The following is a 25,708-nucleotide window of genomic DNA, read 5'->3' on the forward strand; positions in this document are numbered from 1 at the left end:
GGAGGGGAAGGGGGGGCGGGGGCGATGCCGCCTGCTGCCCGCTGAGGCCCCACCATGGCCCGCTCGCTGACCTGGCGCTGCTGCCCCTGGTGCCTGACCGAGGACGAGAAGTCGGCGGCCCGGATCGACCAGGAAATCAACAAGATCCTCCTGGAGGAGAAGAAGCGGGACCGAGGGGAGCTGAAGCTGCTGCTGCTCGGTGAGTCCGCGGCCACCCGGGCGGGACAGCCTGGGAGCCCACTTTCAGGATGAGTCGACTGAGGCCCGGCTCCTAGTCCCAAGGGGTGAGCTGTGGGCCCGTCCGTCCCGCAGCCCGGCCATCTCCTGGGCGTATGCAGGAGCAGAGGTGGTTTGGCCGGGTGGCCTGGCTTCTGTCGGGCAGGCCCGGCCCGTCCCAGCGGCTCCCGCGTCACAGGAAGGGAATGAGCCGCACAGCCCGGGGAGCTCCAGCCTCGCCCTCCAAGACCCTCCCGTCCCTCTGGAGGGCTGGGTCTGTTCTGGTGGTTTATCAGCACGAGTCGTGTGGGCAGAGAGAGCACTGCCATGTGCCTCTGATTGATTGATTGATTGGTTGATCGGTTCATTCATTCAAGACGTACTGAGTAATTCCTGGAGGCACAGTGGCAGAGGAGATGGGGCGTGTCCCTGCCTCTGGGGACCTCAGCTTCCGGTGGGGGAGACAGACGTTAAGCCCCCAAACTAATAAGCAGGTAAAATAATTTCCAGCAGCAGGAAGAACAGGAGGAAAATAGAACAGGGTGAGGGAGTGGGGGTGACTTGGGTGTGGTGGATTGGAAAGCTCTGAGGCTGTGACCTCTGAGACCTCATGTCTTCTTCTCCACGTGTGTCCACTCTCCCAGCCACCTTGCCCTGTGTATGACCCTGCTGGCCTAAGCCCAGGGATGCCAGCCTTGGAGGGTCTCCTGAGACTGCCTGAGCCCTGGGCAAGGGCCGGGGAAGTGTTCCAAAGTCCCATCCGCCTGTCCTGGGGCAAAGAGCCTGGTCATCTGGATGGCCGTCCTCTCTCTTCTCTTGCTCAGTGGGAAGGGGCAGCCCTGAGGGGTGGAGAGAGAGGAGAGGGTGGGGGCATGGGACCCCAATGAAGCTGTCTGAGCCTGGAAGGTTTTAATTAAGAATTTAATTTCATAGCTATCTCTATTCACTTTCTGTAATAGCTAGGCTAGTATATATATGTTATTTACTATTTTTTAATAAATAGGGCTATTTCTTCTCGAGTGAGCTTTGGTTATTGGTATCTTCCAAAGAATTTGTCCATTTCTTCAAAGTTGTCAAATGTATAGGCATAAGGTTGTTTATAACATTCCCTTGTCATCCTTTCATGTCTGTAGGATTTGTAGTGATGTCTCCTTTTTCATTCTTTGTCCTTGCTCCATTTTTATTGACCTGTTGGGCTAGGGGTTTGGCAGTGTTAGTGATACTTCCTTGCACATCTCAGGTTTTCTTTAACCACACCTCAGGACCTTTGCACTTGCCATTCTCCCTGCCAAGGGCTCTCAGCATCCCCCAAGCCTTTGCATGGCTGGTGCTCTCACTCCTTTCACTCAAGGCAGGTCTCAGCTCAAGTGTCACTTCCTCAGAGAAGTCTTCCCTGATTTCCCGGGCTTCAAAGTCAGCCCCATCTTTCTTTCTCGCCTGATTTTTCTTCATACCACTCACTTCGCTGGCGCTCTCTCAGGTGTTTTCTTGTTTCCTTGTTTATTGTCTGTCTCTCCAGTTACACAGCAAGCAACACAGAGGTGAGGACCATGTCCATCTTATTCACTCCTGTGTCCCCAGCATCTATTTCAGGAGTACGGTGACCTGACATAGAGCAGATACCCGATGCATGATTTATAAATGAGTGAATGAATGAATGAATGAATGAATCCTGTTTCAGGGGTGATTTTCCCCAGAGCTGTACCATATCTTCCTGGAGCTAGGAAAGTCCCTTGCCCCACTGACCACTGCACAGCCAGTCCCATATCAGGAAGCCACTTCTGCTGGTAGGGGTGGGAGAGGGGGGAGGGGAGGTTGTCCACATGTCCAAGCACAGATGGTGGCCCTATGGACAGCCCGCTGGACTGTGGTTTCAATACCCCATCCAAGCCCTGAGGGCTGCTTCCACACCTGCCCTCCTTAAAAACAGGAATTGAATCCAAAAGTTATTATTTTTTTTTTCTGGGAGGTGGCTGACCCTTTGGAGGAAGAAGGCCAAGGGGCTGGGGGTCTGTCTCTGACAGGAAGTGGTCACCACGTTGAGGAGGGGGAAGAGTCAGAATAAGGCAATTAAAGGAGCCAGCTCTGTCCATACTATGTGAGGTAGGAACCACTCCAGATGGGGAAACCGAGGCTCAGAGAGGTGAAGCGACCTGCCCAAGGTCACACAACCAGGATCGGAACCTAGAATTCTGGTTCCACAGTCCAAGCGCTTGACTGCCCTGTGAATGTACCTCCACAGAACCCCAATGACAGATGGGGAAACTGAGGCCCGGGGCGGCGGCAGGATGGGTCTGGGGTCTGCAGCCAGTTTTTTTATTTTTATTTTTTTTTTTATAAATTTATTTATTTATTTATTTATTTTTGGCTGAGTTGGGTCTTTGTTTCTGTGCGAGGGCTTTCTCTAGTTGCGGCGAGCGGGGGCCACTCTTCATCGCGGTGCACGGGCCTCTCACTATCACGGCCTCTCTTGTTGCGGAGCACAGGCTCCAGACACGCAGGCTCAGTAGTTGTGGCTCATGGGCCTAGTTGCTCCGCGGCATGTGGGATCTTCCCAGACCAGGGCTTGAACCCGTGTCCCCTGCATTGGCAGGCAGATTCTCAACCACTGCGCCACCAGGGAAGCCCCTGCAGCCAGTTTTGAGGCAGAGCCGGGCATAGAAGATGAGCTGTCTGCTCTCAGGAAGCTCCCTGTGTCCCAGTGGCCCAGTTTCCTGGGGGAGGACGGCGGGGCTGGGACTGCCATCGCCCACGGAAGGAGCCGCACAGCGTCTCGCGATGCCTGGGGCTTGTCACGGCTCCTGGCCTCTGCGAGTTTCCACTTCCTCACCCATTCCCAGAAGGAAGCAATCACTTCCCGTCTGGGCTGCGAGGACGCGCCAGGTGGAAACAGCTCTCCCCGCAGCCCCCAGCCCCACTTGGGGGGATTCCTGAACCACATCAGGAGGGGGAGCAGAGAGGCTCCTGATTCCTCAGTGGCTCCAGGACAGTCACAGCTGCAAAGGTGGAGTTTTTCAGACTTCAGGTTGTGAACCACTTGTGAGTCACAAAACCCAAAGCTGTGGGTGGCGACCAGGATTTTTTTTTTTCTTGAATGAAACAGAAGAGGAAAAAAAAAAAAAAGAAATCGGTGCATCTCAACAAAATTAACTGTTGCGGACTTCCCTGGTGGCGCAGTGGTTAAGTATCTGCCTGCCAATGCAGGGGACACAGGTTCGAGCCCTGGTCCGGGAAGATCCCACATGCCGCGGAGCAACTAAGCCCATGCGCCACGACTACTGAGCCCACGTGCCACAACTACTGAGCCTGCGCTCTAGAGCCCACAAGCCACAACTCCTGAGCCCATGTGCCACAACTACTGAAGCCAGCGTGCCCAGAGCCTGTGCTCTGCAACAAGAGAAGCCACCGCAATGAGAAGCCTGCGCACTGCAACGAAGAGTAGCCCCCGCTCGCTGCAACTAGAGAAAGCCCGCGCGCAGCAACGAAGACCCAACGCAGCCAAAAATAAATAAATAAATAAAAATTAACTGTTTCTTGGCGAGATCTTTCTTTGTTCTCCACACTTTTGGGGGCAACCCAGAGGAAGGTCAAAGGGTGCAGCTCCCTGCCGTAGGTCTCACCGCCATCTTGGCAGCATCCAGAGGAGCCAACGAGCTTCTGAACGTCCATAGAAACATCACATGAACTGATACTTTGATGAAGGTGAAGGATCCACAAGGGCTTGTGTTTACTCCTCTGCTTTTCCAGTAGCTGTGTGACCCTGGGAAAGTCACTTCACCTCTCTGAGCCCCCACATCTCCACTGTGAATGGGAAAACAGTGGGAATCTTAGTGACGATAATTCAGGCAGTGTCTGGGGAACTTCCCGGAATGATTATTAAAAAGCCCGTGAGCTCTGGACTCAGAACTGGGTTTGAGTCCCAGTTTGGCCACCCACCAGCTGCATGACCCAACCAATCTGGGACTCAGTTTCCCCACATGAAATGTGGAGCCAAGAGCCGTTCCTCTTGTGGGCTCGGGCGAGCTGGTGCATGTGGACCCCCCCCCCCGGCACCCTAGGAGGACAGGGGGGCTTACGGTACCTCTTCCACCTCCAAATAGCAGAAGCTCCGGAGACCAGCCCGTCTCCCCAGGTTTCCCAGTGGGAGGCGAGGCTGTGGGTTTATCTCACTGACTGTGCTAGTCAGAGGTTCTACTGCAGGAATATTTATTGAGTTTGATGTATCCCCATCCTGAAATCCAAGGAATCTGAGACACACGTAGCTCCTTACTGAAGCATTTCAGATTGTGGAACTGTGGGGCGTTTTTTGTTTGTTGTTGGTTTGTTTGCAGGAAACTTTTTATTTTGGAATCATTTTCAAAGGACAGAAATGTGGCAAAGATAGTCCGGAGAGCTCCCGTCTCCTCCTGAACGGCTTCCTCTCGTGGTGACATCTTACATAAGTGCCGTGTGCTCATCACAGCTGAGACATTAATGTGGGACCCGTACCATTACATTTCTGTTAACTAAACTCCAGACTTTAGATTTCACTGGTTTTTCCACCACGGCCCCTTTTCTGTTCCAGCCTCCAACGCAGCATCTCACATGGCGTTTGAGGGTTTTTTTATTTTAATAAGTTTATTTTATTTATTTTATTTTTGGCTGCGTTGGGTCTTCGTTGCTGCGCGCAGGCTTTCTCTAGTTGCAGCACGCGGGGGCTACTCTTCATTGTGGTGCGCGGGCTTCTCATTGCGGTGGCTTCTCTTGTTGTGAAGCACGGGCTCTAGGCACATGGGCTTCAGTAGTTGTGGCACACAGGCTCAATAGTTGTGGCGCACGGGCTTAGTTGCTCCATGGCATGTGGGATCTTCCCGGACCCGGGCTCGAACCCATGTCCCATACATTGGCAGGCGGATTCTTAACCACTGCGCCACCAGGGAAGCCCTTTGAGGGTCTTTTTTTTTTCCCTTTCTTAACTTTTCATTTTGAAATACTTTCAGAGTTATAAAAAAGTTGCTCCGGATTCTTCTGCAAATGTTAACATTTTACCACATGCCCTTTATCCCATCCCACCCTGCTCTCTCTCTCTCTTTCTCTCTTTCTCTCTCTCTATATATGTATACACACACATTATATATAAGTATATGTGTATATACTTATAATTTACATAATGCATAGCTATAGTTTATTTGCTATACATTTATATATTATATTTAATACGTACGTATTCATTGTTATCGGAACCGTTTGCGAGTAAAGTTGCAGCCCTGACACCTTTTCCCCCCCAGATACTTCAGTGGGTTTGAGTCCCACTAAAAAGCAAAGACCCCCCAGGGCAGTGGTGAGCAGGCGATGCGCGTGATGCAATCCCGTCACCATCACGTCCCGCTGGCATTCCCAGTTTCCCCATGAATGTCCTTCAGGGCCATAGAAAAGCGACTCTTTTCCTTGGATCTCGAGTGCAGCGGTGTCGCTGGGTCCTGCCCTCACTGCCTTCAGAATTGCTGGGAGTGGGAGGGGCGAGAGCCCCCCAGGGGCGGTACAGGAGGGTTCCACCCCCTCTTCTGCCGCTTCCTACACTCCCCGCCTCCTCCCTGCTGTGTTTCCGCTGCTCCTGGTTCCTCTTTCTGGCTCCAGCCAGGGCACCCCTTCCCTTTTTTGCTGCTGGTCCCAGTTCCTCCTGCACGAGTCCCCTTCCCCATCCCTGGAGGGACCCCACACCAGTGTCCCCCCAGGAGCCGGCAGGGTGACAAGGTGTTGCAGGTGGTTCCCGGCCCCACACCTCCCTCCTGGCTATCATGCCCATTTCACAGACGAGAAAACAGAGGCTCAGAAAGGGAGATATCGGGGCTCAGACAGCAGGGAGCCAGGCCTTGCTCTTTGAGCTTCCAAAGGTTCTAGTGTTATTATCCCAGACCCATGACTGGCATTTTGATGTGCGACCCTGCACTCAGAAGGGCCCTGTGGTTTCAGCCAGCACTTGGCCCTGGAGATTCTGTAGGTGAGCCTGCAAGGACCCCTCTCCCCACTCTGGTCCATCAGCAAGGTCGTGTGTATTCTGTCTCCCAAATATCTTGTGCATAGGTCCTCTTCTCTCTAGCTCCACGTGGCCACCTGGGTTCAGCCTGGACCAGAACACTCCCATCTGGCTGGGTTCACCCCTCCCCAACCTGCCCTCCCCTCAGTAGCCAGGGGCCACCTGTGAGCCCCTGGGTCAGGACCCACCCCTCCTCTACCCACAGCCCTCCAGGCTCCCACCTCCCTCGGGGTAAAAGCCCAAGTCCTCCCCACAGCCCACAAGGCCCTGCATGACCTGCCCCGTCCCCTCCCTGCCATCTCCTCCTCCCTCTCTCCCCCTCGATCACTCTGCCCCAGACACACAGGCCTCCTGGCTGTTCCTCCAACATGCCAGGCATGGTCCTGCCCCAGGACCTTTGCATGTGCTGTGCCTGCTGTTGGGAACGCTATTCCCCCTTCTCTTCTAATGAATTCTGTCATCTGCCAGGTCTCAGATGAGATGTCACCTCCTCAGTGAGGCCCTCCTAGATTACCCAGCCTAACTCAAAGCCCCCAGCTCCTTAGAACCCCTTCCACAATCATAATTTCACCTCCTCCCTCTCTCCCCCTCGCTCACTCAGCTCCAAGCACACAGGCCTCCTCGCTATTCCTCCAACACACCAGGCCTGGTCCTGCCACAGGGCCTTTGCACGTGCTGTGTCCACTGCCTGGTGCTCCCTCCTCCAGATCTTGGAACGAGAGCAACCTTCCCAGCCTTAAGATCTCAACGCCAATGTCACTTCCACTGAGAAGCCTTCCGTGACACTTACCTGTAGTAGTCACTTAATCACTCTTTATCTATTTATCTTATTGTATTTCCTTCACAAAACTTTCTCTACCTGAAATTATTATAGTGAATAATAATAATAGTAATTGTAATCATGGTAAAGACTACTATTGCTAATAATAGTGGACAGGAATGTAGCTCTTACTATGTCAAAGCACACTCTAAGCCAGGGGTCCACAGACTTTTTCTGTGAAGGGCCAGATGGTAAATCTTTTCAGCTTTGCAAGCCAGAGGGTCTCTGACTACTCAACTCTGTGGCTGTCCCGAGAAACCAACCCTAGATAATTTGTATACAACCAGGCACGGCCATGTGCCAATAAAACTTTATTGACCGACCCTGAAACCTGAATTTCATGTCATTTTCAGGTGTCACCAAAATGGAATCTTTGGATTCCTTTCAGCGGTTAAAAAATTCAAAAACTGTAACCATTACAAAAATGTAAAAACTGTAAGGGTGAAAAGAATTAGAAATATAAAAACCATGCAAACTGTAAAACTTTGCTGGCCATGAAAAAACAGGCAGCTGTCAGGAATTCCTTGGTGGTCCTTGGTGGTAGGACTCAGCGCTTTCACTGCAGGGGACCCTGGTTCCACCCCTGGTCGGGGAACTTAGATCCCACAAGCCGCGCGGTGTGGCAAAAAAACAAAAACACAAAACAAAGCAAGACCCATAAAATAAAAGCAAAAACAGCGGCCGGCAGGCCGTGGTTTGCTGCCCCTCCTGGGACAAACTTTTTTTTTTTTTTTTTTAATTTTTATTTATTTTTTCTTTATGGCTGTATCGGGTCTTCGTTTCTGTGCGAGGGCTTTCTCTAGTTGTGGCAAGCGGGGGCCACTCTTCATCGCAGTGCGCGGGCCTCTCACTATCGCGGCCTCTCTTGTTGCGGAGCACAGGCTCCAGACTCGCAGGCTCAGTAGTTGTGGCTCACGGGCCTAGTTGCTCCGCGGCATGTGGGATCTTCCCAGACCAGGGCTCGAACCCGTGTCCCCTGCATTGGCAGGTGGATTCTCAACCACTGCGCCACCAGGGAAGCCCCATGGGACAAACTTTTAATGAACTAGTTTACCCCTCACGTCCACCCAGCAAACCACGTTTCACAGGTGGGGAAACCGAGACACAAGAGCCATGAAGCTGCTCACCCAGGATCACAGAGCGGGGATTTGAACCCTAGTGGCCGGAGGTGGCGGGTGGCGGGAGCCCCGGAGGGCTGAGCTGAAGGCAGAGTCGTCTCCCCAGGCCCCGGTGAGAGCGGGAAGAGCACGTTCATCAAGCAGATGCGCATCATCCACGGGGCGGGCTACTCGGAGGAGGACCGCAAGAGCTTCCGGACCCTGGTCTACCAGAACATCTTCGTGTCCATGCAGACCATGATTGAGGCTATGGAACGGCTGCAGATCCCCTTCAGCTGGCCCGAGAACAAGGTGAGCATCCCGGGTCTCGCCACATGGGCGCCACACTGGGAGGGGGTTCCTTAGGACTTCAGGGTGGGACTGTGTCCCTTCAGATCCCCCAAGTCCTTGTTAAGAACCGCCTCCTCCAAGGTTTCCTGGGATCCTGGTCTGCATTCCAGACAGCTCAGCACCGGCAGGTACCCACCCCACCCCCACCCCGACCTTGCAGGTTCCCCGTGGACCCCCAGAGCTCAGCCATCTCTCCCTTGGACCCCATGATGCCTGGTAGGAGTCCTGAGTCAGCAGGCGTTTTGTTCTAGAAATATTAGTAGGGTGGACTGGTTCCTGAGCCCTGCCCCACCCTGCTGGGGGCCGGGGTGCTATGCAGACTGTGTGTCACATCACCCTTCTCTTTAAAATTTTTATTTTATTGTGTGAAGAACACTCAACATGAAATCTATCCTCTTAGCAAATTTTAAGCGCATGATGCAGTATCAGTAACTGCAGACACAATGTCATCAGGAAGAGCTCTAGAAAGTATTCCCCTTGCCTAAGGGAAACTTTATTCATAGCAACCCCAACTCCCTTCCCCTAGCCCATTCTACTCTCTGTGTCCTTGAACTTGCCTCTTCCAGATGCCTCCTATAAGTGGGATCGTGCAGGATCTGTCCTTCTGTGACTGTGTTATTTCACTTAATATGGTGTCTTCAAGGTTCATCCACATTGTCCCCTGTTTCAGAATTTCCTTCTTTTTAAAGGCTGAATAATAGTATTCGAGATATATCTATCTTTATCCATTCAACCATCGATGGACATTTAGGTTCTTTCCACATCTTGGCTGCTGTAAATAACACTGCAGTGAACCTGGGTGTATAGATATCTTTTCAAGATCCCAATTTCAATTCTTTTGGATAAATACCCAGGAGTGGAATTGCTGAATCATAGAGTAGCTCTATTTTAAAAAATTATTTATTTATTTATTTGCCATGCCACACAGCTTGTGAGATCTTAGTTCCCCGACCAGAGATGGAACCCGGACCCTCAGCAGTGAAAGCGTGGAGTCCTAACCACTGGACCGCCAGGGAATTCCCAGTAGCTCTATTTTTAATTTTGGCGGGAACCTCCATGCTGTTTTCCACAGTGGCTGCACCAGATTGCATCCCTGCAGCAGTGTATGAGGGTTCCAACCACCAAGACCTCAGGGTTGGTTCTTTCTGAGGTCTCTCTCCTTGGCTTGCAGACGGCTGTCTTCTCCCTGTGTCCTCACATGGTCATCCTTCTGTGTGTGTCTGTGTCCCAATCTCCTCTTCTTACAAGGACACCAGTCACATTGGATTAGGGCCACTCTCATGACCTCACTGTAACTTCATTACATCTGTAAAGACCCTATCTTCAGACATGAACAACAGGAGCGCCTGCTTCCGGTGCAAAGAAAGGAGGACAGATAGAGCAGAGGTTACTGCCCCAGGCAGGGCCACCCAGAACTGGCGCTCCCTGCACGCAAGCCCCTGCTGGCCCCTCGCGCCGTGCGCTCCGCCTGTGCCCGCCCTCGGTGGATGGACGCCGGGACAAAAGGGGGTGGAGACGTCAGGAGGGCAACCCGCCCCGCCCGGCTGCTCTGACCCACCCCTGTCCGTCCGTCCCTCCCCAGCACCGGGCCAACCTGATCATGAGCCAGGACCCCTACAAGGTGACCACCTTCGAGAAGCACTACGCCGTGGCCATGCAGTGGTTGTGGAGGGACTCCGGCATCCGCGCCTGCTACGAGCGCCGGCGCGATTTCCACCTGCTCGACTCGGCAGTGTAGTGAGTCTGGGGTCCGCGGGGACGGGCGCGGGGTCGAGGTGCCCAGCGCGAGGCGGTGCCGAGGCGGAGCCAGAGGAGACCCAGTCCCAGGGATCGGAGCCGGCAGAGGGGCCCCAGGCTGGCCGGCTCCCACTGCTGGGAATGCTGTGGGTGGTCTTGCCCCGGGGTGAGGCCGTCCCTGGGGTGACGCTGCTCCCCAGGTGACACAGCTCCTGGGGTGCACTGTTCCTGGGGTGACACCATTCCTGGGGTGACACTACTTCTGGGGTGACACTGTTCATCGTCATGCAGTGAAGCTGTCCTGGGTACGACGCTGGGTGTCTAGTGCTCCAGACACTGTTCTTGGGGCAGTGACACACCTGGGGTGACAGTTCTCCCAGGGTGACGCCCACGCCAGCGAGACTGTCCTTGGGGTCACGCTGCTGAGGATGAAGCTGCTTCTCCCCATGCTCCCATGGCCTTGGGCTGTGCGCCTGAGCCACCTGGGACCCCAGAGATCCTGGCCCTCCCCCGGGGGCTCTCCTCCCCCCAGCAAGGTCCTCACCAGGCCCTGGGTGGGGGGCCTGAGAAGCAAAGGGAGGTTTCAAGGCCAAGACTCAGGGCTTCTGGCTCCACAGCTACCTGTCAAATCTGGACCGCATCACGGAGGAGGGCTACATCCCTACCTCGCAGGACGTGCTCCGCAGCCGCATGCCCACCACCGGCATCAACGAGTACTGCTTCTCCGTGCAGAAAACCAACCTGCGGTGAGCACATAGCCTGGTGGGTGGGGAAGGCTCCTGTTGGAGGGGCAAAGGAACTGGGGCACTGAGGGATGAGTAGGAGTTGCCTAGTCCCAGCCCACAAAGGGGCTGCCAGGCTGAAGGAGGCAAGGTTGGACACAGACACCTCCAGCCTCTCCATGGAATCAGGACTGGGACCTGGGGGAGTCCAGACTGAGCCCCCAGAGCTCTGGGAGGGTAAGTCTTCCTGGAGGAGGGGACATTGGTATTAGGGCATTGAAGAATGAATAGGAGTTCACTAGAGCTAGGAGGTGATGGGAAGGAAGAGACAGAGACTGTGCAGTCAGGGCTAGACCAGAGGGATTGATTTGGGGTTGGGGAAGCTCACCCTCTGAGCTTCCCCAGCCCCAAATGAGGGGTGAGGCTGGAGGTCAGGAGACCCAGGAGAAGGCAGGAGCCATGGTTGAGGCAGAAAGGGTTGGGAAGTGCCCGGGCAGTGGCCTTGGGGATGGAAATGAGGGGACGGTGCAAGAATGCTCTCTGATGTCGAATGGGCAGGACGAGATGAGCATGGGAATTAGAGCAGAGAGTCAAAAGTGACTCGCTATGGGGTTCCCATCAAGGCGACAGAGTAGATGGTGGGGCCACAGTGGTGGTGGCGGGATGGGAGGTGTTAGAATAGATGATGAACTCATTTGGGGCAGGTTGGGTCTGAGGGGTCTGGGGCATCTGGGAGGTGGCTGGGCTCACACAGGCCTGAGCTGGAAGCCAGAGGTGTGGGTGGCCAGTGCAGCAAAGGATGGTCCATGCAGAGTCATGGTCAGTGTCAAAGGCCAAGGAGAGGTCAGGAAGAATACAGTGAGAGAAGCGACTTCTGAGATTGGCCTTTAGAGAATCCTCAGTGACCTTAGTGGCCTTTAGAGAATCTTCAGTGACCTTAGGCAGGGAGCTGTGGAGGGTGCAGGGTGATGCTTGAGACCCTTCAGTGTTCAACCCACCCATGTTGATCCCTTGTTTCCCTGAACACCCCCTCCCCCGGCCCCATGTTGTTCTGGCCTCTGCAATAGTCCTTAGCAGGAAAGTTCATAATTTATCTGTTTGCATTGGGTCTCCTCCACTAGATGGAGAGCCCCTCAAAGTTAGGGGCTGAGTTTGATTCTCCTGCTTCACTAGTGATGATCAGCTGAAGGTCAGAGTGGAAGTTTGTAAATGTGAGTGGATGGTTGGAAAGATGGATGGATGGATGGGTGGGTGGATGGATGGATGGATGGACTTATGGATGGATGGATGGGGGGATGGATGGGTGGGGGGATGGATGGATGGATGGACTTATGGATGGATGGATGGGGGATGGATGGGTGGGGGGAAGGATGCATGGATGCGTGGATGGGTAGGTGGGTGGATAGATGGATCAATGGTTGGGTATATGGGTGGGTGGGTGGGTGGGTGTATGTATGTATGAATGGATAGATAGATAGATGGATGGATCGATGGGTGGATGGATGGGTGGGTATGTGGACGTATGGACAAATAGATAGGTGGGTGGGTGATTGGTTGGATGGATGAATAGATGGATAGGTGAGTTGGTAAAAGTTTAGGAGTAAAAGTAGTGGTTGGGGAAGTTCAGAAGGAAGGCTGGGCTGAGGAGGGGAATTATCAGATGGGGAAACTTGAGTCCGTTCTTAGGCCAAAGGTGAGGGCTCAGAGGAAACTGAGACTCCGAGCTGGCAAGTAGCATACCCCACACCTATCTCAGCCATCGGAGCCCCAGTCTCAACCGCTGCTTCACCCATCCCGCTCTGGATACGGGGTTTGAGGGAATCTGAGGATCATGAGAGAGGCTGGTTTCGGGAATCAGGCGCCGCAGGCATCAGCCTGGACTTTCCTCCTGTACAGCAGGGCAAGTCTCTTCTTGCTCTGAGGCTTCTGGTATTTCCTACCAGCTGCCTGAGTAATGGTCCCATCCCTGGGGAAATGACACAGGGCTTGTTATCAGTAACCCACATTTCTTAGAAGAGAGAACAGGAAGGCAGGAGGGCCCAGGCTTTTGCTGTGGTGTGTGGGAGGGTGGAGGCAAACCCTTGCCCTGGGCCACACACAGAGGGGATGACGTTTGCCCATCTGTGTGGCCACTCAACACTCCCATAGTCAGCCAGAACACAGCTGATGGGACACTGAGGTCTGGAGATGATCCGCAATTTCCCTCTTGTCACCCAGCCAGAACCAGGGCAGACTGAGGGCAACCAGCTGTCCTCTACCATGGGGTAGAAATCAGGCAGCCCAGTGTAGTAGAAGCTCTAGAAAGTCCCCTCTCTCCCTATACCTCGGTTTCCTCATCTGTAAAATGGGCATAATAGCGATACTTGCTCCATGGGGTGAAATGCTGTAATACACAAGGTGGCTGGCATCTATTCTTGTTGCTATTAATATTGCTCATGGCATGTCCCAGCCATGACTGGGGTCTGGGACGCCTCGTCACGGGGGTCCCAATTAAGCCTGAACTCTGAAAGGGAGTTGTTCCTGGTAGGATCGTGGACGTCGGGGGCCAGAAGTCAGAACGCAAGAAGTGGATCCACTGCTTCGAGAATGTGATCGCCCTCATCTACCTGGCCTCGCTGAGTGAATACGACCAGTGTCTGGAGGAAAACAACCAAGAGGTGAGGGGCCACGATGGATGCAGGGGCACCATTTCCCCTGCTTTTCTTATCCCCACCTTGGGCCGGGGACCCACAGCTGAGCAGGCACTCTTGAGTGGAGCTTTGTGTGTCTCGCTTGACTTTGAGCGTCACCGTCCACTCTTTTGTGGTCAGACCATTGAACCCCAACACACAGATCTACAAGCATTTGTGAGGCCAGGACCCTGACACACACACACACACACACACACACACAGAGTCAGACACTCGAGCCTCAAGACACACACCCCACCCCTCACCCCCACCCCGAAGCACAATGTAAGCCGTCCTGGGAATGTGGGTCATGGGGACAATGTCCTGCTTTTACTCAGAATTCTTCTCCTTTTCGTGAACTCTTCTCCTAATTAACCCCCTGCGTGAAGGTCAGGCACGCTATCATCTCTGACGTGTGCACTTTTCAGGGTTAAAGTTTCCCATAGACAGTTTCGGGATCCAAGGGTCAGATGTTATAATTTCGACTTTCAAACTGAATCAGATAGAATCAATTTGAGGTCATTCTGACACAGATCTTGCTCCAGTCCAGCCACACGAGGTGTCCTAGTTTGCTAGGGCTGCTGTGATGAAGTACCACAAACTGGGGTATGGCGGGCATGGGGGTGGGGGTGAGCTGAAACAACAGAAGTGTATCGTCTCATAGTCCTGGAGGCCAGAAATCTGAGGTCAGGGTGTCAGTGGGGCTGGTTCCCTGTGAAGGAGAATCTGTTCCAGGCTCTCCCAGCTTCTGGTGGCCACTGGCAATCTTTGGCGTCCCTTGGCTTATAGACACATCACCCCATTGTACCTCCATCTTCACGTGGCCATTTCCTTGTGTCCTAAATCCCCTTTTTATAAGGATACCAGACATTGGACTTAGGGCCCACCCTACTCCAGTGTGACCGATTCTTAACTAATTACATCTTCAAAGACCCTATTTCCAAATAAGGTCTCATTCTGAAGTTCCAGGTGGACATGAATTTTGAGGGTGTGGGGGACACTACCCAAACCAGTACAGGCACAAAACCATCTCGGGCATACATAGGCAGCTGGCCACACCACCCTCAGACCCAGCTGGGCGGGAATTGGGGAGCCTCAAGCTGCTGCTTGGGGGGCCGACAGCCCCATCTCTACGTGGGGGGAGGGCTCCTGTTTGGGCTGAGCTGGCCATCTGGATCAATGACCTGCTTGTGCCCCCCAACCCAGAACCGAATGAAGGAGAGCCTGGCCCTGTTTGGCACCATCCTGGAACTGCCCTGGTTCAAAAGCACTTCCGTCATCCTCTTCCTCAACAAAACCGACATCCTGGAGGAGAAGATCCCCACCTCCCACCTGGCTACCTACTTCCCCAGTTTCCGGGGTGAGTGGTTCTAGAACTTTCTATACCCTTCACTTCCCAAAAGCAGCTCCCAAGAGAGATGCTGGTCCAGGTCCTACCCCAGCCTAGAGCCAGTGGGGTTTCAAATGCAATGGGACAGGCCTGAGTTCCAGACCCATCTCTGTCCTCTGCCCAAGCTCTCTGAGTCTCAGCTTCCCCCTCTGCAGAATGGGGATAAACTAACAGAAGCCTTCATGCTGGATGCTGAAAACAGCAGAAATTTTTCCCCTCACAGTTCAGTAGGCCAGAAGTCTGAAATCAAGGTGTCAGCAGGGTTGGTTCCTTCTGGAGGCTCCAGGGGAGAATCTGTTCCAAGCCCCTCTCCTAGCTTCTGGTGGTCACCTGCAATCCTTAGCATTCCTTGACTTGTAGATGCATGTCTCCAATCTCTGCCTCTGTCACCACATGACTTTGTCTCTGGTTGTCTCTTGTCTTCTTATAAGGACACCAGTCTTTCATTCATATATATATATATATATATATATATATATATATATATATATATATATATGAATGAATATATATTAATATTCATATATATATATGAATGAGAGATGGTGGGGGGGAATCGCATGTGTGCCTCACCAGGATGGCCATCTTTCCCCCAGACCCCTCAGCCTCGGTTTCCCCATTTGCACCTCCCCAGGATGTCTTTCTCTGCAGTTCCAGGCTCCCATCCCCCCAGCTCCAAGCCCAGCCAAGAGAGAGGGTCTCTCTTTTACACAGTTCTGCCCGAAGTCCCAGAGACCAGTCTCATTGGTCCATTCTAGGTCATGTGACCTGCATGAACACATACCTGATGCTCCTATTGGCTGGACCTGAGTCATGTGACCAGCTAGAAAGGCAGAAGATGGCGGTGGCCGGCAGGCACTTTGGTGGGTGGTCCCTGCAGCCCTGTTGCTGCCCATATCAGGGACAGGGTCTCCAGAGCCCACCTTGGTCCCAGGAGGGAGAGGCTCCCACCTGCCCCATGAGCTGTGTGCCCTGACTGCCTACCCCTGTCCCCAGGCCCGAAGCAGGACACGGAGGCAGCCAAGAAGTTCATCCTGGACATGTACACCTGCATGTACGCCAGCTGCGTGGACGGAGCAGATGGTGGCAGGAAGGGCTCGCGCTCCCGCCGCCTCTTCAGCCACTACACATGCGCTACGGACACACAGAACATCCGCAAGGTCTTCAAGGACGTGCGGGACTCAGTCCTGGCCCGCTACCTGGACGAGATCAACCTGCTGTGACCCAGGCCCAACGCTCCGGACTCAGACCCGCGAGTTGCAGGCGGGACCTGTGGGCGGTGGGAGCGGGGTGGGCTGACGCTCAGCGAACCCAGGTGCCCCTTTCGCTCCAGCCCCAGACCCAGGTGGCAGAAGGGCCACAAGTGAGCCAGGGTGGAAGGCCGATCGGCGCCTCCTCCTTTCTCCGCTCCTCAGCAGGACAGCCTCTGTGTCTTCCTTTCCTCGACTCACTGTATCTCCTTGGAGAGGGAGCACAATGGCCTTTTGAGAGGCCGGGGTGCAGGAAAAGGTGAAAAGAACAGGGGATCCAGGACTTGGGTGGATGGGGTTCTCTCAGGACCCCCACCTCCAGGTATGTCCCCCCTTGGGCAGGGGTCTGGGACACTTTTGGGGGTGATGCACCAGCCCCGGGACAGGGGAGTGGTCCTTCATGCCGAGGGACGCGGACTCTGGCGCCCCCTAGCGGAAAGGAGCCGCATCCCAGCTTGAGGTCTGCGTAGCTCAGGGACTTCCGTTTTCTTAGGAGAAAGAGACGCCCGGAAAACGCCGCCGTATCAGAGCCTCGTGGCTCGAAGTGTGTCCTGCCCCAGTTTTCAGATGAAGGAAACCGAGGTCTACAGGCATCCCCCGCCCCCCTTCCTTACCAGGCTGGGGGCCGGGCGTGCTGCATCTTACAACCTTCTGTATTTATTCCCTCACCTTCTGCGGGGCCCCTTGAAGGGTGGACATTAAAGAAATGACATTCTGGAGACCTTTGATTTCTTAGGGGCGTACTGTTTAACAACCAACCCCCTGCCCCGCGCGGTCCCATTTCAGGTCGTCTGTCCCGGGCAGGGTAGCAACGTGGCAAAGGAAAGAAAAAGTTCTACTTGCTGTCCATCCACTTGTGTAGGGCATGGTACACAGAGCTGTGTGGGACTGCGTGCACTTTGAGCCAGGAAGTGGAGTTCAACCTCTCTCCCTGGCCCCGGGGACATGTGAGCTGACCTTCTGTTGCTACTCACCCAAAATTCCAGCAGAAGCCACCACCTATCCCTGATGGAGATGATGATGACTCCACTTACCCCAGATCCTGGTCTCCCACCATCCTCAGGGCAGGCCCATGTAGCACAAACCCCATCACCCCCATTTTACAGATGGGGAAACCGAGGCACAGAAAACTGAATAATTTGACTAAGGCTAAACACCTGGGTGGTGGCCAAGCCAAGATTCTATTATTCATTCAAAAGGTTTTTTGTTTTGTTTTACTTTTTAAAAAATAAACTTTAATTTTTAGTATAGTCTTAGGTTTATAGAAAAATTGTGAATACAGAGGGTTGCCTTATGAAATCACACCTGATTTCCCGTATTATTAATATATTAATATGGTACTTTTTTTTTTCCATTAATGAACCAATATTGACCCATTATTAACTGAAGTCCAACAAATTTCCTTTTTTCCCCTAATGTCCTTTTTCTGTCCTGGGACCCCACCCAGGTTCCCACACGACATTTCATCATCACGTCTCCTTAGGCTCTTCTGGGCTGTGATGGTTTCTCAGACTTACCTCGTTTTTGATGACCTTAACAGTTTTGAGGAGTGCTGGTCAGCTATCCTTTTACTTTCCCAGGGCTGCTGTAACGAAGTACCACAGACAGAGGGGCTTAAAACCACGCAGATGTATTCTCTCACAGTTCTGGAGGCAAAGTCTGAGAGTAAAGTGTCAGCAGGGCCGTGCTCCCTCCAGAGGCTCTAGGGGAAAGTCCTTCCTGCCTCTTCTAGCTTCTGGTGGCTCTGTGTATCCCTGGCTTGTGGCTGCGTCCCTCCCGTCTCTGCCTGTGTCTTCACATGGCCATCTCCTCTTGTGTGTGTCTGTGTCCAAATTTCCTTTTTACAGAGACACCAGTTACACTGAATTAGGCCCGCCCAAATGACCTCATCCTAACTTGATTCTATGTGCAATGATCCTATTTCCAAAGAAGGTCACGTTCCCAGATACATCTCCTAAAAGGTATTTTGTCAAACATCCCTTGGTTGAGTTTTGTTTGATGTTTTTCTCATGGTTAGTTGAGGTTTAGATTTTAGGTCGGAGGAGCACAGAGGTGAAGAAGGTTTTTGTCCCATTATATCAAGAGTACGTGCCGTCAACATGACCTTGGTCCCCTGAGTTAGGCACCCAATTCTTATTTATTTATTTACGCTGCATTGGGTCTTCGTTGCTGCACGTGGGCTTTCTCGAGTTGCGGCGCACAGGCTTATCGCGGTGGCTTCTCTTGTTGCGGAGCACGAGCTCTAGGTGCGCGGGCTCAGTAGTTGTGGCACATGGGCTCAGTAGTTGTGGCTCGCAGGCTCTAGAGCACAGGCTCAGTAGTTGTGGCGCACGGGCTTAGTTGCTCTGTGGCATGTGGGATCTTCCCGGACCAGGGCTCAAACCCATGTTCCCTGCATTGGCAGGTGGATTCGTAACCACTGCGCCACCAGGGAAGTCCCTGGTTACTTTCATTATCCCTGATATCATACCATTTCATCCACATCCTTCTAATATACAAAAACTCCCTTCTAAAAAGGATAACCATAATGCAACATTATCACATCTAAAAAAGTTAGCAATGATCCTTGGATATTTAATATCCAGTCAGTATCTAGATTTCCCCATGTGTCTTGTAAATGTCTTTTCTAAAGCTCCCCCCACCAACCCCACCCTGCCCCGCTGCGCTGCACGGCTTGCAGCTTTTGGGATCTTAGTTCCTCCAGCAGGGGTTGAACCCGGACCCTCGGCAGTGAGAGAGTGGAGTCCTAACCGCTGGACTGCCAGGGAATTCCCTAAAGCTTTTCATTTTATAATAATTTTAGATTTACAGAAAAGTTGCAGCAATAGTGCAGAGTTCCTGAACATCGTCCACCCACGTTCCTCTGATGTGAACCTCTTAGATAACCATGCTACAAGCCAGGTTATCAAAGCCGGGGAATTAACATCAACCATCATCCTATTACCTAACCTCTAGGCTCTCCTGTCCTTTTTCTGGGCCAGGATTCCACATTGCATCTCCTGTCTTTGTCTCCTTGGTGACGGCTCGTCAGCCTTTGTCTGTCATGACCTGTTTAAGGAGTTCTGCCCAGGGGACTTCCCTGGTGGCGCAGTGGTTAAGAATCCGCCTGCCAGTGCAGGGGACACGGGTTCGAGCTCTGGTCCGGGAAGATCCCACATGCCATGGAGCAACTAAGCCCGTGCGCCACAGCTACTGAACCTGCGCTCTAGAACCCGCGAGCCACAACTACTGAGCCCGTGTGCCACAACTACTGAAGCCTGCGCGCCTAGAGCCCGTGCTCCACAACAAGAGAAGCCACTGCAATGAGAAGCCCACACACTGCAACGAAGAGTAGCCCCTGCTCGCCACAACTAGAGAAACCCTGCACGCAGCAACGAAGACCCAACGCAGCCAAAAATAAATAAATAAATAGATAAATTTATAAAATTAAAAAAAAAAGAGTTCTGGCCAGTTATTTTATAGAACGTCCCACAATTTGGGCTTGTCTGATGTTTGCTCATGATGTGATTAATGGCATGCATTTTGGGCAAGAACGCCGCAGGGTCCCTCTTAGTGCATCAGCCGGGTGGGCCCATGATGGCAAAATGTCTCATCGCTGATGATGAAACGTCATACGTGTTTTTTCCGCAGGTGGTTCCTTTGAGTCAGGACCCAAACAAAGCCCACACGTGGCATTTGGTTGCTGTATCTCTAAGTCTCTTTTCACCTATAACCATCACCCAACCTTTTTTCTTTGCCATTTATTTGTTGAAGAAACCAGGTCGTTTATCTGGTAGAGTTTACCAGCCTCCTGATTGGGTGGGTTGCTTCCCCGGTGTGGATTAATGGGCTCCTCTGTCCCCTGTAATCCCTGTGAATTGATCTACCTAGAAACATGAGCGGACTTCCTAGGTGGTGTGAGCTCCACCAGACAACACATCTAGTTTGTTTTCTCTCTGTTATCTCTGTGTCTCCCTGTCTTTGTCTCTCTCTCTATGAGACATGTAACAACATTAGCACCCAGTTGGTTCCCTCCCCCACCTTGTTAAAATTGACCAGTGGGTTCAGGTGGCACAAGTCTGATTCATTTACTGCGAAATTTCCCCATGAACCTCTCTCATAATGGTCTTAGTGGCCACTGGTGATCATTGCTTACATATATCATTAGGGGTTGCAAAAATGGTGACTTTGAACACTTTCATTTCTTCTGCATTTATTGTCTGGAATTTTTCTGTTAAAAAACCCAGCTCAAGCAAAAGAACTGAAAGCAGGGTCTTAAAGAGATATTTGTACACCCGTGTTCACAGCAGCATTATTCGCAATAGCCAAGAGGCGGAAGCAACCCGTGTCCATTGAGAGATGGATGGATAAACAAATATGGTTCACCCATACAGCGGAATATGATTCAGCCTTAAAGTGGAAGGAAATTCTGACACACACTACAACATGCATGAACTTTGGGACCTTATGCTCAGTGAAATAAGCCAGACACAGAAGGACAAGTACTGTCTGATTCCACTCACATGAGGTCCTAGAGGAGTCAAATCCGTAGAGACAGGAAGTAGATGCTGGGGGCCAGGGACTGGAGGAGGGGCTGGGGAGTCTGTTTCATGGGGACAGAGTTTCAGTTTGGGAAGATGAGAAAGTTCTGGAGATGGATGGCGGGGATGGTTGCACAGCAATGTGAATGTATCTTTTTTAGATTAATTTATTTTTGACTGTGTTGGGTCTTCGCTGCTGTGCGTAGGCTTTCTTTAGTTGCAGCGAGTGGGGGCTACTCTTTGTTGCGGTGCGCGGGCTTCTCATCGCGGTGGCTTAGGCGCACGGGCTTCAGTAGTTGTGGCGCACGGGCTCAGTAGTTGTGGCTCGTTGGCTCTAGAGCGCAGGCTCAGTAGTGGTGGCCCATGTGGGATCTGCCTGGACCAGGGATCGAACCCGTGGCCTCTGCGTTGGCAGGCGGATTCTTAACCACTGTGCCACCAGGGAAGCCCCAATGTGAATGTATTTAATGCCACTTAACTGTGCACTTAAAAATGGTTAAAATGGTAATTTAATGTCACATGTAATTTACCACAATTTAAAGCAATTTAAAAAATGGAGTATGATTAAAGAAACATCTTTCCCCTATCAGGTAATTGGTTACCCAGAAATAAAGGCTGTGCAGGAAAGACAGGGTAAATGCCTGATTCTTGACTTTTCTTTAGCAGTTTTCACAATAATTTGTTACTTCCTCAATATCCACAAAAGATCACCAGAGAGTTTTTTTTTTCTCGTTTGTGTCACTATGAACTCATGGATGTAACATCTGATGTGTTTCTATCCATTGAATATCTTATTCTTCTCTTATGCCCACATTGTTTCGTCTTTGGCCAGTGGAAACCTCTTTGAGTTGGCCCCTAAGTCCTTTTGATGTGACCCAGGGCCTTAAGGCCCTCATAGTTCTGGGGACTCCCCTGGCGGCCCAGTGGTTAAGACTCTGCATTTCCAATGCAGGGGGGATGAGTTCCATCCCTGGTTGGGGAACTAAGATTCCACACGCTGCGTGGTGCAGCCAAAAAAAAAAAAAAAAAAAGAGCTCATAGTTCTGGCACAGCATGATGCTTTCTACTCATTCCATACTTCACAGCCCCAGCCCTGGACCTGGCCATTTCTCCAAGGAGCCTTGCTTCCTTTTAACGGGAGATTATATTTAGAGACCATAATCTGACCACAAAGTTAGGAAATCCACATTTTCTTCACTCATCTTTTGACTTTGAAAATATTTCAGACCTACAGAAGTTGCAAGACGATGACAATGAACTCCCATAGACCCTTCCTCTAGGTCAGGGGTCACTATCTGCTCTAAGCCTGTTTTTGTAAATAAAGTTTTATTGGCACATGGCCAGGCCCATTCATTTACACATGGTCCGGAGCAGCTTTCCCCGATGACAAGTCATTGTGACAGAGACTGTCTGCCCCTCAATGCCAAAAATATTTACTATTTGGCTCTTTGCAGAAAAAGTCTGCAGACCCCTGAGCTAGATGCTCCCACAGTTAACCTTTTGCTTTATATTTCTCTATAAACATAATCTAAAAGTATACAATCTATTCCATAAAGAATATACACATTTTTAATTCTTTTTCTCAATTTTTTTCTAAGTAATTTGAAAGTGGGCAACATCATGCAACTTGACTCCAAAAAAACAAACAAAAAAACCAAATGTATTTCCTGCAAACAAACACCTCCTGTTATGTAACCAGAAGGTGTTGGTCAACTTCAGGAAATCTAGCACTGATACAATAATAGTATTTAATATACAGCCCATATGAAAATTTCAACCGTTGTCCCAATATTGTCTTTTATAGCAACGCCCCCCTCCCCTGTTGTTGTATTCAGTTGGGGATCACTCATTGCATGTAGTTTCATATATCTCTGATCTCCTTTCTTCTGAGACAGCTTTAGGCTTTTTTTGTTGTTGTTGTCTCTTATGACCTTTTACGACCTTGACTCTTTCCAAGAGACCAGGCCAATTATTCTGTGGGATGTCCCTCAGTGTGGGTTTGTCTGATGGTTCCCACGATCAGATGCAGGTGATCCACGTTTGGCAGGAATATCCTAGAAGTGATGTGTCCTTCTCAGTGCCTTGTATCAGGAGGCCCAGGAGGCCCAGGAGGCCCAGGAGGCCCATTTTTTTTCCCCATTCCCAGTGTGTTTACTTGGTGTCTTGGTTAAGCTGCTATTCACCAGGTTTCTAAGTAAGGCATTTTCCCCTTTGTAACTGATAAATCATCTGTAGGAAAATACTTTGAGATTATGTAAATATCCTGCTCCCCAACAAACTTCCACCTAATTACTTTAGCATCCACTGATGAATCCTGCTTGGATCAATTATTGCTGGGATGGTTACCAAATGGTGATTTTTTAAACTCTGTTATTGAGTCAGTGCCTGGGAGTGGGATTGCTGGAAAATACGGAATGGTCATTCTTTTTTTTTTCCTAATTGTTTTTTAAAATACACATAACATAAAACGAACCGTGTTGTACATTTCAGAGGTATGGCTGAATGAATACATTCGTCATTTTGCAACTGTCACCACCATCCATCTGCAGAACTCTTTTCACCTTGTAAAACTGAAACTCTGTCCTCATTGAACACTAACTCTGAATGCCCCCCTTTTCCCTGCCCCTGGCACCCACCATCCTACTTTCTGTGTGATTTTTTTAAAAATATATTTATTTATTTATTTTATTTTTGGCTGTGTTGGGTCCTTGTTGCTATGCGCGGGCTTTCTTTAGTTGCAGTGAGTGGGGGCTACTCTTTGTTGCGGTGCTCAGGCTTCTCATGGCAGTGGCTTCTCTTTGTTGCGGAGCACAGGCTCTAGAGTGCAGGCGTCAGTAGTTGTGGCCCACGGGCTTAATTGCTCCGCGGCATGCGGTATCTTCCTGGACCAGGGCTCGAACCTGTGTCCTCTGCACTAGCAGGCTGATTCTTAACCACTGCGCCACCAGGGAAGCCCCATGTCTGTGTGATTTTAAGATTGTTCATTGTTGATGCTCAAATTGTCTCAGGTTTGGCCAGCCTGTGTTTCTCCCATGGGTCCCCATCCTTCTCGGAGCCCTTCCTTACTCTCTGGTGCATCAAGACATTCCAGGCTCACCTTGTATGCTTTCTGCCCCATCCCTGGAATCAGTCATTTCTCCCTAGAGTCCTGGATGCCTTTTTTTTTTTTTTTAGGGCATGATATTTAGAAGCCAAGATCTGGGTGCTAGGTGTGCTCATTCCTATTGGGTTATCTCAGTGGATGGAGTTAGGAAATTGATTTGTGTTTACATATCAAGTCCACATGGATACTTTAATCCCATTTCATCCCTGTGGGGTTCTTCTATTTCATCTTTGCACCTTCTTTCTCCCCCAGGGAACACCTGATTCCTAATAATATCAACACACTTGCTACTTCGCCACATTTGCTACTTCACTCAGTCCCACAGTACACGATAGTTTCAGAATCACTACATCTATGCCACTCCCAAAAACAAATGTACTGAACCAAGTTTAAATTTTTTTTTGCAGTTCCCTTTGCCTTTAGAGTGAGTAGTGTGTCCAAAAGTTGCATAAGTTGGTTCTTTTCTATTTCTGTGAGGTTATGTTTTTCATTTGACATATCGTTCAGTTCATTTGTTTTCTATTTATAGTCCATCTTAAAGCTTCTGTCCTCCATCGTTGTTGATTTAAATTTTTGTTGAATATAGAAAGCATTAACAGTTTAAAAACTATACAAAGAGGAAAACACAAAGGGTGTCATCCCCTCCTCTCTTCAATTTCAATCCCATCCACTCCTGTAGGTAACCAATTTGGTTGGTTCTTGGTTTATCTTTCCTTTTGCAAAAACAAGATATGTGGATATTTTACTCCCCCCTTCTTTATTATACAAAAGGTAACATACTACATATACTCTTGTACTTCCCCCTCAACTTAACAATACATCCTGGAAATCCCCCATTCCGCTCACAGAGATCACCCTCATTCTTTTTCATGGCTGCATAGTACTCCACTGTGAAGTGCAGTGTAATGCATCAGCCTCTCTCCTGTGTACAGACATCTGGGTTGCTTCTAATATTTTACACTTACAAATGACGATGAATAACCTTCTGCATACTCACATGTGTATTGTTAAAGCTGTGTTTTCAGGACAGATTTCTAGAAGGGGGACTGCTCTTCTGTAGCATGGGGATAATCGTAAGATTAAATAAGGTATAATGCACATATGGCCTTTCACCCAGGCAGCAGGTACTTCATGGCAGAAGATCACCACTGTTGGACAGCTTGGCCTCAAATTAGCCAAACTCTGCTCTCTCATAGCATTTTAGTCTAGTTCTCAATTTGCTCTCCCAGCCTGGGGTCAGGGGCTCAGCTGGGGTTGGGGTTTAGTTGGCGTTGGGGCTCCACTAGAGTTGGGACTCAGCTTGGCATCGGGGCTCAGCTTGGGGTCAGGGTTCAGTTCAGGGTCAAATCTTAACCAGGGTGAGGGGTCAGGGTTGGAGTCAGGCTACGGTCATGGGCTCAGCCAAGGTCAGGATTCAGCCTGGGATCAGGGCTCAGTCCAGGATCAGGGCTCAGTCTAGGACCAGGGCTCAGTCCAAGGTCAGGACTCAGCCTGGGATCAGGGCTCAGCTGGGGTTGGGGGTCAGCCTGGGTCAGGGATCAGACTTGGGGTCAGCCTATGGTCACGGGTTCGGCCAAGGTCAGGGTTCAGCCTGGGATCAGGGCTCAGTCCAGGGTCCAGGCTCAGATCATGCCGTGTGTCTCTCTGTGAATTGCCTGGGTCAGGTGGTCCCTTGTGAGGCTGGGACTGGGTCTCGGGTGCTCATCCCCTCCCCCCTCCCCCCGGCTGCCTGCACAGCCCCTCCTCTCACAACCCCCCCCTTCAGATCCGTTTCTGCTTGGTCACCTCCAGTGACGAGATGCTGCTACTTCCCAGGG

General features: G+C 51.2%; 1 protein-coding gene across 1 annotated transcript; it reads left to right on the forward strand.

Annotated features, from left to right (window-relative positions):
- The first annotated feature begins 54 nt into the window (after positions 1 to 54).
- GNA15 (G protein subunit alpha 15) lies at positions 55 to 16,545 on the forward strand. Its single transcript, XM_007176533.3, has 7 exons — positions 55 to 199; positions 8,277 to 8,461; positions 10,083 to 10,237; positions 10,855 to 10,983; positions 13,487 to 13,616; positions 14,835 to 14,988; positions 16,015 to 16,545. Exons 1-7 carry the CDS (start codon positions 55 to 57, stop codon positions 16,239 to 16,241), a joined length of 1,125 nt encoding a protein of 374 aa, XP_007176595.1. The 3' UTR covers positions 16,242 to 16,545.
- Positions 16,546 to 25,708: the final 9,163 nt, after the last annotated feature.

The sequence above is a fragment of the Balaenoptera acutorostrata genome, chromosome 2, assembly GCF_949987535.1.
Source record: "Balaenoptera acutorostrata chromosome 2, mBalAcu1.1, whole genome shotgun sequence".
Taxonomy (NCBI): domain Eukaryota; kingdom Metazoa; phylum Chordata; class Mammalia; order Artiodactyla; family Balaenopteridae; genus Balaenoptera; species Balaenoptera acutorostrata.